The sequence below is a fragment of the Rattus norvegicus genome, chromosome 20 (genome assembly GCF_021556685.1).
Source record: "Rattus norvegicus strain SHRSP/BbbUtx chromosome 20, alternate assembly SHRSP_T2T, whole genome shotgun sequence".
NCBI lineage: Eukaryota > Metazoa > Chordata > Mammalia > Rodentia > Muridae > Rattus > Rattus norvegicus.
The window spans coordinates 32,770,848-32,785,798 of NC_141553.1; the positions used below are offsets into that span (position 1 = coordinate 32,770,848).

Below are 14,951 nucleotides of genomic sequence, written 5' to 3' on the forward strand. Positions count from 1 at the left end.
GGAAGGCTACTGATTTGTTTGAGTTAATTTTATACCCCAACACTTTGCTGAAGTTTAGTAGTTCTCTGGTGGAACTTTTGGGGTCACTTAAGTATACTATCATATCATCTGCAAAGAGTGATATTTTGATTTCTTCCCTTCCAATTTGTATCCCTTTGACCTCCTTTTGTTGTCTGATCGCTCTTACTAGGACTTCCAGTACTATAGTGAATAAGTAGGGAGAGAGTGGGCAGCCTTATCTAGTCCCTGATGTTTGTGGGATTGCTTCAAGTTTCTCTCCATTCAGTTTGATGTTGGCTACTAGTTTGTTGTATATGGCTTTTACTATGTTTAGGTATGGGCCTTGAATGCCTGATCTTTCCAAGACTTTTAACATGAAGGGGTATTGAATTTTGTCAAATGCTTTCTCAGCATCTAAGCATCCTGTGTGTGTGTGTGTGTGTGTGTGTGTGTGTGTGTGTGTGTGTGTGTGTGTGTGTTTTTCCTTTGAGTTTGTTAATATAGTGGATTGCATTAATGGATTTTCGAATATTGAACCTTCTGTGAATCCCTGGGAAACAACTATTTGATCATGATGGATGATAATTTTGATCTGTTCTTATCTGGTTTTTGAGAATCTTATTTAGAATTTTGGCATTGTTATTTATAAGGAAAATTGGGGTGAAGTTCTCTTTCTTTGTTGGGTCTTTGTATGGTTTATGTATAACCATAATTATGGCTTCATAGAAGTGCTCCTTCTATTTTGGGGAATAGCTTGGACAGTATTGGTATTAGGTCTGATAGAATTCTCCACTAAACCCATCTCTTTCCAGGCTTTTTGGTTGGGAGACTTTTAATGACTGCTTCTAATTCTTTTTTAAAATTTATTTATTTATTATATATAAGTACACTGTAGCTGTCTTCAGATACACCAGAAGAGGGCATCAGATCTCTTTACAGATGGTTGTGAGCCACCATGTGGTTGCTGGGAATTGAACTCATGACCTCTGGAAGAGCGGTCGGGTGCTCTTAACCGCTGAGCCATCTCTCCAGCCCGACTGCTTCTAATTCTTTAGAGGGTATGGGACTGTTTAAATGGTATATCTGATCCTGATTTAACTTTGTTACCTGGTATCTATCTAGAAAATTGTTCATTTCCTCCAGATTTTTCAGTTTTATTGAGTATAGGCTTTTGTAGTAGGATCTGATGATTTTTTGGATTTCCTCAATTTCTGTTGTTATGTCTTCTTTTTCATTTCTAATTTTCTTAATTTGGATACGCTCCCTGTGCCCTCTGGTTAGACTGGCTAAGGGTTTATTTACTTGTTGATTTTCTCAAAGAACAAACTCCTGGTTTTGTTGGTTCTTGGTACAGTTCTTTTTGTTTCTACTTGGTTAATTTCATCCATGAGTTTGATTATTTCCTGTACTCTGCTCCTCTTGTGTGTAATTACTTCTTTTTGTTCTAGAGCTTTCAGGTGTGCTGTCAAGCTGCTAGTGTACGCTCTCTCCAGTTTCTTTTTGTAGGCACTCAGAGCTATGAGTTTTCCACTTACAACTGCTTTCATTGTGTCGCATAAGTTTTGGTCTGCTGTGCATTAATTTTCACTAAATTATAAAGTCTTTAATTTCTTTCTTTCTTTCTTTTTTTTTTTTTTTCTTTCTTTCTTTCGGAGCTGGGGACCGAACCCAGGGCCTTGCGATTGCTAGGCAAGTGCTCTACCACTGAGCTAAATCCCCAACCCCCTTTAATTTCTTTCTATATTTCTTTCTTTTTTAAAGATTTATTTATTTATTATATTATATAAGTACACTGTAGCTGTCTTCAGACACACCAGAAGAGGGCATCGGATCCCATTACAGATGGTTGTGAGCCACCATATGGTTGCTGGGATTGAACTCAGGACCTCTGGAAGAGCAGTCGGTGCTCTTAACCACTGAGCCATCTCTCCAGCCCTCTATATTTCTTTCTTGACCAAGTTATCATTGTATAAAGTGTTGTTCACCTTCCATGTGTATATGGACTTTCTGTCTTTGTTGTTGTTATTGATGACCAGCTTTATAGTCCATGGTGATTTGTTAAGATACATGGGATTATTTCTATCTTCTTATATCTGTTAAGGCCTGTTTTTGGACTGATTATATGGTCAGTTTTGGAGAAGATATCATGAGGTGCTAAGAAGAAGGTATTATATTCTTTTGTTTTAGGTTGAAATGTTCTATAGATATGTGTTAAATCCATTTGGTTCATAACTTCTGTTAGTTTCACTGTGTCTCTGTTTAGTTTCTTTTTCCATGATCTGTCCATTGATGAGAGTGGGGTGTTCACGTCTCCCACCATTGCTGTGTGAGGTGCAATGTGTGCTTTAAGCTTTAGTAAAGTTTCTTTTATGAATGTAGGTGCCCTTGCATTTGGAGCATAGATATTCAGAATTGAGAGTTCATCTCGGTGGATTTTTCCTTTGATGAGTATTAAGTGTCCTGCCTTATCTTTTTTGATAACTTTTGGTTGAAAGTCAATTTTATTCAATATTAGAATATTACCCCAGCTTGTTTCTTGGAATCATTTGCTGGGAAAAATTTTCCCAGCCTTTTACTCTGAGGAAGTGTCTGTTTTTGTCATTGAGGTGTGTTTCCTATATGCAGCAAAATACTGGGCCCTCTTTATGTATCCAGTCCGTTAGTCTATATCTTTTTATTGGGGAATTGAGTCCATTGATGTTTTGAGATATTAGGTACCAATGATTGTTGTTTCCCATTACTCTTGTTGTTAGAGGTAGAATTATGATTGTGTGGCTATCGTCTTTTGGGTTGTTTGAAAGATTACTTTCTTGCTTTTTCTAGGGTGTAATTTCCCTCCTTGTGTTGGAATTTTATATTCATTATTCTTTGTAGGGCTCGATTTGTGGAAATGCATTGTGTAAAGTTGGTTTTGTCATCGAATATCTCGGTTTCTTCATCTATGTTAATTGAGAGTTTTGCTGGATATAGTAGCCTGGGCTGGCATTTTTGTTCTCTTAGGGTCTGTATGACATCTGCCTAACATCTTCTAGCTTCATAGTCTCTGGTGAGAAGTCTGGTATAATTCTGATAGATCTGCCTTTATATGTTATTTGACCTTTTTCCTTTACTGCTTTTAATATTCTTTTCTTTGTTTAGTGAACATGTTTTGGCTGTTATGTGATGGGAGGAATTTCTTTTCTGGTCCAATCTATTTGGAGTTCTGTAGACTCCTTGTATGCCTATGTGTATCTTTTCTTTAGGTTAGTGAAGTTTTCTTCCATAATTTTGTTGAAGATATTTACTGGCCCTTTAACTTGGGAGTCTTTGCTCTCTTCTATACCTATTATCCTTAGGCTTGATCTTTTCATTGTGTCCTAGATTTTCTGGATATTTTGGGTTAAGATCTTTTTCATTTTGCATTTTCTTTTCTTCTTTTTCTTTCTTTTCTTTCTTTTTTTTTTTTTTAATTCTTTTTTTCGGAGCTGGGAACCGAACCCAGGGCCCAGGGCCTTGCACTTGCTAGGCAAGTGCTGTACCACTGAGCTAAATCTCCAACCCCTTGCATTTTCTTTGACTGTTGTGCCAATGTTTTCTATGGTATCTTCTGCCTCTGAGATTTTCTCTTCTATCTCTTGTATTCTGTTGGTAATGCTTATGTCTATGACTCCTGACATTTTTCCTAGTTTTTCTATCTCCAGGGTTGTCTCCCTTTGTGATTTCTTTATTATTTCTATTTCCATTTTTAGATCCTGGATGGTTTTGTTCAATTCCTTCACCTGTTTAGTTGTGTTTCCTGTAATTCTTTTTTTTTTAAAGATTTATTTATTATATTTATTATATAGAAGTACACTGTAGTTGTCTTCAGATACCAGAAGAGGGCATGGGATCTCATTACAGATGGTTGTGAGCCACCATGTGGTTGCTGGGATTTGAACTCAGGACCTCCGGAAGAGTAGTCAGTGCTCTTAACCACTGAGCCATCTCTCCAGCCCCCGTTTCTTGTAATTCTTTAAGGGATTTTTGTGTTTCCTCTTTAAGGGCTTCTACCTGTTTACCTGTGTTGTCCTGTATTTCTTTAAGGAAGTTATTTATGTCCTTCTTAAATTAAAGTCCTGTAATATCATCATGAGATTTGATTTTAAGTCAGAATCATGCTTTTCTGGTGTGTTGGGATATCCAGGACTTGCTGTAGGGGAGAACTGAGTTTGGTGATGCCAAGTAGTCTCGGGTTCCTGTGCTTGAGTTTTGTTTCCGTTGCTTAGGTTCTTGCACATGCCTCTCACCATCTGGTTACCTCTGGTGTTAGCTGGTCTTGCTGTCTTTGACAATGGCTTGATCCTCCTGTAAGTGTGTGTATCAGCACTTCTGGGAGACCCGCTCTCTTCCAGTGGGATTTGGGTACCGAGAGCTGTGGCACATGGTCAGTTCCAAGTGCAGATGAATACAGGAAGGATCCTGTCCCAGACTGCTCCTCGATTCCTGGGTCCTGAGGGAGGGCCCCAGGTGGGTTCCTCAGAGGTTAAGTGGTAGTCTCACCTGTGCCGTCAGGTATGTCAGCACTTCTAGGAGACCAACTCTCTCCCAGAAGAATCTGGGTAAAGAGAGCTGTGGCACAGGGTCTGCTCCGGGTGCAGAAGGAAACCAGAAGGATCAATTCATAACATTTGTGCATGCCGGGTTTATTAGTTACTGTTGTCTTACTTTGAGAAGATGCCCTGATACAAGCAACTTAAGCGAGATGAGTTTTACTTTGGCTTTCAGTTCGAGAATACAGTTTATCATGACAGGAAAATGCTGACAGGAGGAGCTTGAGGGAGCTGGTCAAGTTGCATCTGATGTTAGGAAGCAGAGAATGATGGGTCTCATGCTCAAGAAGCCTTCTGTGCAGTCCGGGACTCATGGCCCGGGAGTGGTGCTACCCAGCTTTAGGATGAGTCTTCCACCTCTACCTAATCAAAATACTCCTTTACAGGTATGCCCTGAGAGTAATCAATCAATTAGACTAACTAATTTATCACTCTTATGCCCAGAGGCTGATAGTTTCTTATAGGTTTGCCCAGAGACTTGCCTTTTAAGTGGTTTTAGCTTCTGTCAAATTACTTGTTAATCATCATTAACCATCATACTAGGCTTGCACATGCTAGGCAAGAATTTTAGCACCGAGTTACATACATCTCCAGCCCTTATGTTTCTGAGACAAGCATGTACCCCAAGCTACCTTTGAATTCCAAATACTTCTGCCTCCTCAAGTGCTCCTCAAGATTACAGTTATGAACCAGCTCCATTATACAGGTATTCTCTTACTGTGGCACAGTTCACTTTTCTATTGTTGTATTTGAAAGTGAATATGTTTTTTTTTCTTTTATTGGATTTTTTATTTACATTTTCAAATGTTATGAATATGTTTTAAGAATATTCCCGATGACCTTTTATTGGAGTTTGGCTTTTACACATTGTTGTAAATAGAAGAATATTTCAACACATGTGATAGTTGAAGGAGGGAATGCAGAAAGCAAACAGAAGATTATTTTCCTCTATGTGGACACAGTCTAAAGAGAAGAGATGTTTGGTTTTGGGTTTTTTTTGTTTGTTTTTGTTTTGTTTTGTTTTGTTTTTTTGAAGCACTGTACGGCTCTTAGTATATGAGCTCTTCTATGTAACCTGCAAACATTACCTTGGATTATCAATACCTCACGAAGGCTTCCAAAGGGGGAAGTGGGAGCTTGGAAGATGGCTCAGGGGGTGGAATGCCTCCTACAGAAATGAAGTCCTGAGTTCTGATGTCCAGTACCTGAGTTCTGATGTCCAGTACCTGAATAATAGCCGGGCACTGCAGCTCATTAGCCATAGAGCCCTGCCAAAATCCACAGAGCTCGGGTTCAGTGAGAGATTGTTTCAAAAGCTTGAAGGGACTAAGGGATGGCTCATCTGTTAGGAGCACTTGTTGCTCTGCAGTGCACCAAGTTTGGTTCACAGGACCCACACGGCGGCTCACCAACATCCGTAACTCTAGTCCCAGGAGATCCAACACCACTTTCTGGTCTCTGTGGGTACCAGGCGTGCAAATACATAGTGTACATCCATAAATGCACGCAAACACTAACATAGATCTCTAAAGTTGTGCAGTGGAGGAAGACACCAAGCTTGGCCTCTGCTTTCTCTCCCCATGCACAAGCACGAATGTGCCCACAGTTGCGCATGTGCACTTACCACACACACAAGCTTAATGGATGAATAGGGGCAAGAAGGCATTGTACTTGGATCGCACTGTAACTTAACAATAGACGACAACAGCAGTGTGGGGCAGGAGAATACACCCCCAGCCCTCTCTTGTTCTCTCCGATCTTCAGAACCTTCCTACCAGGTCAGGATGTTGATTACTTGGATTTTTCATCTACTGTATAGGATCATTTTGGTCCCATGAGGCTTTTGAGTAATGTGACCCAGTTTGATTCCCACTGAGGAGAAGTGGTCATTTCTTTCCACACCTCGTCCTTTGTCGTGTGGTGGTTGTAGCTGCTGCTGTTGGCTGCCTCTGTAGTGTTCTAAGAGAAGTTGGGGAAGAATCTCTCTCCAAAACTTGCTTGTGGAACTGGGCGTGGTGGTATATGCCTTTAGTCCCAGCACTCAGGTTGCGGGGGCAGATGAATCTCTGAGTCGTAGGCCAACTTGGTCTACATAGTGAGTTCCAGGTCAGCCAAGACTATGCCATGAGAATGTCTCACAATAAAGGAAAAAACAAATAAACCCAAAACTTGCTTGGGGAGCCAACAAGGTGGCTACATTGGTAAGGTGCTTGCTACCAAATCCCAACAACCTGAGTCTGTCCCTAGTGGTTGCAGAACCAAGTCCAAAAATGCTCAGTCTCGATTTCCTCTTTGAAATTTATCAACGTTGTTATTGCTTTTCAAGCAGTTTTCCTCTAGAAACAGTTTATAATCGTGTGTGTGTGTGTGTGTGTGTGTGTGTGTGTGTGTGTGTGTGTGTGTGTGTGTGTGTTTTAGACATGTCTTACTCTGTAGCCTAGGCTGGCTTTGAACTCATGGCAATCCTACTGCCTCAGACTCCTGAGTCCTGGGATTATAGGCATAGGCTACCACACCAAGTTAGAAATGTTACTACTTAGTTAAATGGACTTTACAGATTTGCTTCATTTTATTTGTTTGTTTGTCTTATTGTGTATCCCTGGCTGGTTTGGAAGTCTCTATGTAGACCAGGCTCATTATGAACAACCCAGAGAATAGGAAAACCTAACAAAACAGATGTCAAAGACACTAAGAAATAATTTATCAGAGAACATATGTAGACCAGGCTAGTCTCAAACTCACAGAGATCACCTCAAGGTTCTAGGTTTAAAACCATGTGTCATCAGGCCTTGCAAACTTATAGTGTTTGCCTTTTGAAGTCATTTTAGAGGCTAAGACAGGAGGATCACCAGATTCCTGCCTAGGTGACATTCTGAGACCCTGTCTCAAAGAGGGCAGGGAATTGCTGCTTTTGAACAGACTTTGTGATGTAAATCAAAACACAGTTCTAATAGAAGTTAATGCAGGAGAAAAATATAGGCGTTGCATATGATCAAAACTTTAATTTTTTATTACATTTATTCATTTGTATGTGTATGGGTAATCCACGTGTGCATGCCCCAGAACTCTGTGGAGGTTAGACATACCTCCATACATTACAGGTGTTAGATGAGTCTGCTTTCTCCTTCTACCACATGGGTACCAGTCCTAAGGCTTGGTGACAAGCACCTTTTCCTGCCATCTAACCAACCTAATAAGTTTGCATTGGGCAATGTATTTTCATCCAGAACCACCTTGAATCAATTTCTTAGGAGGTCCCTAGAGTGTATTCTCTGATAAATTATTTCTTAGTGTCTTTGACATCTATTTTGTTAAGTTTTCCTATTTTCTGGGTTGTTCATAACGAGCAAGGTCTAAACTATTGCTTGTCTACGGCAGGCTGCTCCACCCCAAGCTTAGCTGTCAAATCAGATTTACATATTGGTCTCTGTCAAACAAAATTCCAGATGGATAAGAATTTAAGATTTTGCACGTGTTATGGGACATATCTGGTCTCTAAAAGAAAATTCTCTGTTCTGTGTTAAGTGTTCAAATGTGTCACACGTGTGCTTTGTTTCCAGGTCCCTATTGTGGGAGTTGGGCTGTTCCCAAAGAACTCTGGCTGAACTCAAATGAAGTGACAGTCCGTTTCCAGAGTGGATCTCACATTTCTGGTCGGGGCTTTCTCCTGGCCTACGCCAGCAGTGACCATCCAGGTACAACAGAAACCATCAAGCCTGTCCACCTGAGAGAGTTCCTTCTGCTCCTTGTCTTTCCTTTTGGGCATAATTATGCTCTCGGATGCAGCAGTAAGATATGAGAACAAGCTGGACAAGGGGGCCCGTGCCTTTAACCCAGCATTCCAGAACCAGAGGCAGGCTGAGAGCTGTGATTTCGAGGCTGGCCTGGTCTAAATATGAGTTTCAGGCCATCAGGGCTATGTAGTAAAACCCTGTCTTGTGGGGAGAGGGAAGGGTCTGGCGACAAAGGGGAACAGCTTCTCTGTAAGTAGTTGGTCAAGTATTGCTTCCTTTTAGAGTATATGGTAAATGGATCCGATGATGTGTATGGGATGGAATAAATCTTGTTTTCTATGAGCCTTGAGTAATATGTCTTTGGGGAAATCCTCCTGACGTGCTGTCTGGCTTCTCTGAAGCCCTGCCCCAACCTTCTTCCTTGCTTAGGAAGCAAACTTCTTAACTAATGATCTCACTACTGTCGCACACCAGCTTGGAGACACAGGAAGGTCATGTGACACCCTGACCATGAGTGAGAAAGAAGGAAAGAGAGCATGAGTTCTGGTGAGAGGGAAACTGCAGGCTCCTTCCTCAGCCTCATGGGGCAGAGTCATCACCCTGCCATTAGCTCCATGCTTATCCAGGGTCACAAGGTGCCCTGTGTTCCCGCTGTCTGTCTGCTTTGGTAGAAATAAGTCTGAAAGGGAATGTGCCACTCATAGGAAGGCAATGGTGGCCATTGTTCACCATATTTTGCTCCTTAAGAAATGTTCATGAAAAGGGCTAGAGAGATGGCTCAGTGGTTAAGAACACTGGCTGATCCTCCATAAATAAAGGTTCACGAAGAAGAAACAACTATTGCTGAGGATATGGGCTATTTGGGGAACTATTTTGCCTTTTTTTTTTTAAAGATTTATATATTTTATGTATATGAGTACACTGTAGCTGTCTTCAGACACACCAGAGGAGGGTATCAGATCCCATTACAGATGGTTGTGAGCCACCATGTGGTTGCCAGGAATTGAACTCAGGACCTCTGGAAGAGCAGCCAATGCTGAGCCATCCCTCCAGCCCACCTTCCTTAAACGTGCTTGCTCCTGATTGGTTGTCGATCAGCACTGATTACCATGTCATTGCTCCAGTTAAACTGTTCCTGTGTCACTGGAATGCCACTGGCTGAATTAAAATGTTCTGGCGAACTGAGTATATTGCTATTTTTTTTCTTTTTTTCGGAGCTGGGGACCGAACCCAGGGCCTTGCGCTTGCTAGGCAAGCACTCTACCACTGAGCTAAATCCCCAACCCGAGTATATCGCTATTAATGGAGCCTGGGTTCTATCTCCAAGACCACAAAAATCCAGTTGTGGTAGCACCAACCTATAATCCCAGCACTCAGGGAGGAGAACTGAGAGGACCAAAACATTTCAAGGTCATTTCAGCTACGTAGAGACTTGTATGGCCAAACCTAGACTATCCTGGCTAATCTCAGACTCTCAATAAAAAGGGGGGGGGGGGTGTTTCTGGGAATGTTTTCTGTGAACTGTGATAAGATTTTTAATGGTTTGTCTCCTGTTAAGCATATCACACACATGATACCTGCGGGTGTATAATAATTACAGTTAGCAGTAGACTTTGTTATTGTTCTCTAGACAATAGCACAGAAAACTCCCCAGTCGGTGATAGGAAAGAAGAAGAAAGACACTGATTAAACCCTGGAGACTATAATCCCAGACTTGATTTCCTTGTAGACAAGAAAACTCAAATAACATGACAGTGCTTTCGAAGTTATTTTTTTTGGCTGAGAAGAGATATTTAGAAACAGTATGTGCTCACGATACTTCTCTTTATTTCTAATAGATTTAATAACCTGTTTGGAACGAGGCAATCATTATTCCCAGGAAAAATACAGGTAAATATGTGTACTAAAGTATTCGTGTATATCAATAAGGGGTATTTGAGATGATCCCCAAAGGCGGAATCTGCAAACCTTTTGCACTGCAAATAATTGTAGTTTTTATAGACCAAAAGTCCCCACTGCACCGACTCATGCGATCTCTGTTGCTTTTGAAGCAAAAAGGCTAAGGTAGACGATAAGAACAAATAAGTCAGTTTTATGAAGTTTTGTTTACACAAACAAGCTCAGCAGTCAGAAGTACACACTTCTTTTGCAGAAGGCTTGAATTTGCTTTCTAGGTCCCACGCCAAGAAGCTCACATCTACTTATAACTCCAGCTCCAGGAGATCTAAGGCTCTATTCTGACCTCTCTGGGTACCTGTACTCACCTGCCCATACCTATACCCATATAAAAATACGCATACACATGATTTAAATGTGTAAATTCAAAATAGCATTGAAAAAAGCAGTAGGGTAGGGATACCTCAGACTGAGGGAGGAGGAGGAGGAAGAAGAGGAAGAGGAGGAGGAGGAGGAGAAGAGGAAGGAGGAGATTGTATTTGGGACTTGGTCCATAGTTTTCTGATCCCATAGTTCTGCTGTATTACCTGTCAACCAGCCACAGTTGAGTCTGGAGTATACTTTTTCTCTGTGTGATATTTGGAAATGAGTTGTCTCATCCTTTCATAGGGGTTTTGTCTTTTACCCTAAAGAAAAAAACCTATGGAGAATAAGGATGTGGCTTGTTAGTTCAGCTTTCCTTTAACCACAAGTCTACATCATTTCTGTTATAGATTTCCTTCTCATCCATCAACGCAGTGATGTGGTCTAGAGGAAACTCATAACCATAGGGATGGCCTTTTGGCAGTTCTTTGTTATGTTGGGCTGCCCTAGGCATGGGGCCTTCCTTCCCTGGATTTTACTATCCACATGCCAGCTGTGACAACCACAACTGTCTGTACACAATGCCAACAGCAATATCAAAAACCTGTAACTTTAGAGTGCTTTCTTAATGGCCTGTGCAGCACTCCATACCACACACATTAGTAGTTCTTACGATGTTTCAGCATTCCCGGAAGGTTGCTTCTGTTATATCACGAAAATGGAGGCTCAAAACCACTAAGTCACTGCACTAAGTGTGCTCAGGGAGTTAGGTTTAAGAGCCTGTGTTCTTAACTATCTCAGACAATTGGGCATTCTCAATGTGAGCATTTGATGTGCAGAATCAATTCCAGTACTAGCTAATATTAAGTGTACTTAAGGAACATGAGAAATACAAGTATATGAATATTGCTTTGTGAGGTTATTGTTCAACACATGTATACAGAGGCTAATGGCCTCTAGAGTTTTGCCAGCCACACATTTCCAGTGAACTGGTGATAGGGCCCTGGGTATCATGGAGAAGGACAATGTATTCAAGCACATAGTATGACATTATGGTGACAGATTGGCTCCACTGTAGGCCAGCCATTTCGCAATGCCTAAGTATGGCCACTAATGCAGGCCCACACTCCTCACCCATAATTCTGGAATACAGAAACCTTTGGAAGTTCTTTGTTACTCATCTGATTGTAGATTCATCTGACAGCAAAATTAGACTACATTAGCACAAGGCTATTTAGTCTTTCTGTGTTTTACTTGCTATCGCTATTCATGCATTCCACATGAGCTGTCACAGCTCTTGAATGACAGGCGTGGGCTCCATGGGGGGTCTTAGGAGCCTCATCAGCACCATTTTAGTTTCCTGCAATCCTACATTGTCTGAGTCCAAAGGCTCATCTTCTCTGAAGGACCTGCGAGCCTGCCGGAGGTTGTTTTCTCTTTCCCGGTTCCTTGATTACTACTGCCGCGCAGGCCCTAGGAAAGGACTATGAAACATTTATTTGGGTCGTTTGGTAATTGGTTGTCATTATGTGGTAATTTTCTAAGCAGCGAGGGGCAAGTAAAAGGAAAGGAAATAAAAAAACAGCTGCTACTTTAGAATCTGTCACCTTATAAATGGAGTGAGTAGGAAGGCTCAACCCTACACAGAGACTAAAGGCAACTGGAGAGGGGAGCTGAGAGCAGCCGCTGATCACCCCATACCAAGTGGTCAACCCTGAAGACATACATACAAGAAACAGTGGTAAAGCCACGCAGGTTGTATTTATGTCTTTAGGAACATATGTACATACACATATGTACAACAATTAATGAAAAATTAGGCCAGGAATTTGAAAGAGACCAATAGAGGAGGCATGGAGAGAAGACAGGGAGGGAGGAAATGGTATGATTATAATCAAAGGAAGAAAGGAAGGAAAAATGGAAGGAAAGAAGGAAGATTGTCAAGTCATACAGAAACAGGAACATACAGCAGTCATCTTTCAAGCTCAGTGATTTACTATGTTGGGTGTGTGTGTGTGCGTGCGCACGCGCGTGTGTTCAAAGATGTGAGTAGCTTTCCTTGATATGTCGATGCTTCCAGAAACTAGAGGTCAAAGAGTCTGAGTCGAGGTCAGCGAGCTAACCCTGGCCTGAGCCAAGTCACCCAACCTCTAGCACTGAGACCCTTTGATTAGTTGGGTTTCCATTGCTGTGAACATACGCCAGGACCAAGGCGACATTTAATAAGGACAACATTTAATTAGGGCTGCTTTACCAGTTCGGAGGTTCAGTCCAGTATCATCATGGCTAGAGAATGGAAGCATTCAGGCAAGCATGGCACGGGAGGAGCTGAGATCTACAGCTTCATCTGAAGGCCGATAGGAGAAGATTGACTCCCAGATAGCTAGGAGGAAGGTCTCTCAAAGCCCACCTAGGCAGTGACACGTTTCTTCCATCAAGGCCACACCTCCTACTAGTGCCACTCCCTGGGCCAAGCGTATTCCAACCACCACACCCTTCAGTTACATTTCCATCTGTGGTGGGTTCCTGGGAAGCTCCTTGAAAGATGACTTCAGTAAATCCATCCCTGTTTGATTATGCATTTATCATGTATGTGTGTATGTGTCAAATTTGTGTTTGAACATGTGATCCTCTTGTACTGCCTTGTATGTTTAGGGCCTGACTAAACCCTAATTTTAAAGCATTCTTCTTAAGTGTAAGGGTCATTTGTTATTACATAGACCTGTAGTCTCAGTTATAGTAACCCTGGTGACTGTGTACTTGAACTAAGGGGAAGTGTAGTACAGGTATAAAATATATTCCCAGTACTAGGGAAAAATAAGTTTAAAGTCTCCTTGATTTTTTTTTCCCATTATAAGTGGGAATTAACAGAATCAGGTATATTGTGTTAAAGATATATTATTAATTTTACCTATCTTTTTAGCTTTTCCTAATATAGGTACTAGAATGTTCCAATTTAAGCATATGGCTTCTATTTTGTTTCTGCATTAGAGTATCGTTTAGATAATGAATTACTGTAGCAACGGACACCAAGATTTTGCTCCAAGAGAGTTTACAAGTGTTGCTTTCTGTCTTCTTTTTACCCATCCAAACACAAAATGTTATGTATTTTAAACATTTCCTTTAATAAGCGTATGGTTATACTATATAGGTGAATTTTCCTTTCACCTTACAAGTATTTCTTAGGCATCTTAGAATCCAAGCGTATTGGGAAAGCAGCTTTAATACTTTATACATGATAAATCCTTACTAGCACATTCTTTCTGGCAAACAACCATTATGTGAAACTTTTCTCCAGGTCAACATTTTAGATCAGTTTGTGTTTTTGTAAATGAAGTTTCTTGCTTGTCTTCAAAACAAGATATTATTTGCCTATATTGTGAAAGAGGGGGGAAAAACCCAAAGTAGCCTATGCATTCATTTTTATTTCCAGAATTACCTTGTGCCAACAGAGCCATGTGATAGCTGTTAGTTTTTATTAACCATGGAGCCTTTAGATCCAAACACCTGTCCAACTTCCACAGAAGGACATAGATCCACATACTTACTCATTCCTTATACTTAAACATGCATTCATTCATCTCTCTCTTGAACTCAGGGTCTGTCCTTTTACAACTGTGCGTGCGTGCGTGCGTGCGTGCGTGCGTGCGTGCGTGTGTGTGTGATGGAAATTAAATTGAAGTATAGTTTAATGCTTTTCTGCTTTCAGTGTGATTTGAGAACATATGAACTTTTTTTTTCCCCCAGCAAATTCTGCCCCGCTGGTTGTAGAGACGTAGCAGGAGACATTTCTGGGAATACAAAAGACGGCTACAGAGATGTAAGTAAATTAAGGCTAATACCAAGGAAGTAAGAGTTGCTTACTCTGCCTGAATTCATTGCAAAATCAACTGAAACAGGGTACAGCACTTAACACAGACAGATGTTTTGCTATTTATTTTATGAGATGGTAAAATGCAATAATTTTGAAACCAAAGTTGTCTGTGCTCTCTCGTTCGTATTTTCGGCATTTCCAAGTTAAGAGTAGCAGAAGTGACATGAAAGACAAAAGTAGTTTTTGCACCTAAGAAGTGCTATTCCATTGTAATGGTCAGCATCTTCTTCCTGGAGTGAGTTCCTGAGAGTAATCTACAGTAAGAGTGCGGACGTCAGTTTTCATTTCTCACGTTGGCCGTTTCAGTCCAGCCTGCTTGCTGCTGGGTCTGAGGTGGAGCCTGAGGACGGCTGGGAAGCAGAGAGAGGGAGGGAAGAGGGCGTTCCATGGACCCTTTCAAAGGCACATTTTTGGTGACCTAGTTTTTTTCTCATAAGGCCACACCTCCTAAAGGTTCTCCCATATCCTAATAGTGCTATGAGCTGGGCATTAGCTTTTATTAACACAGGAACCTTG

At 41.2% G+C, this 14,951-nt stretch overlaps 1 protein-coding gene across 3 annotated transcripts in view; it reads left to right on the forward strand.

Annotated features, from left to right (window-relative positions):
- Dcbld1 (discoidin, CUB and LCCL domain containing 1) overlaps positions 1 to 14,951 on the forward strand; it is a 112,595-nt gene that overhangs the window by 53,735 nt on the left and 43,909 nt on the right. For all 3 annotated transcript variants that reach the window (NM_001432027.1, NM_001432026.1, XM_087597522.1), the window contains 3 exon segments: positions 8,129 to 8,263; positions 10,141 to 10,192; positions 14,309 to 14,381. In NM_001432027.1, coding sequence (NP_001418956.1) covers positions 8,129 to 8,263; positions 10,141 to 10,192; positions 14,309 to 14,381 — 260 coding nt within the window.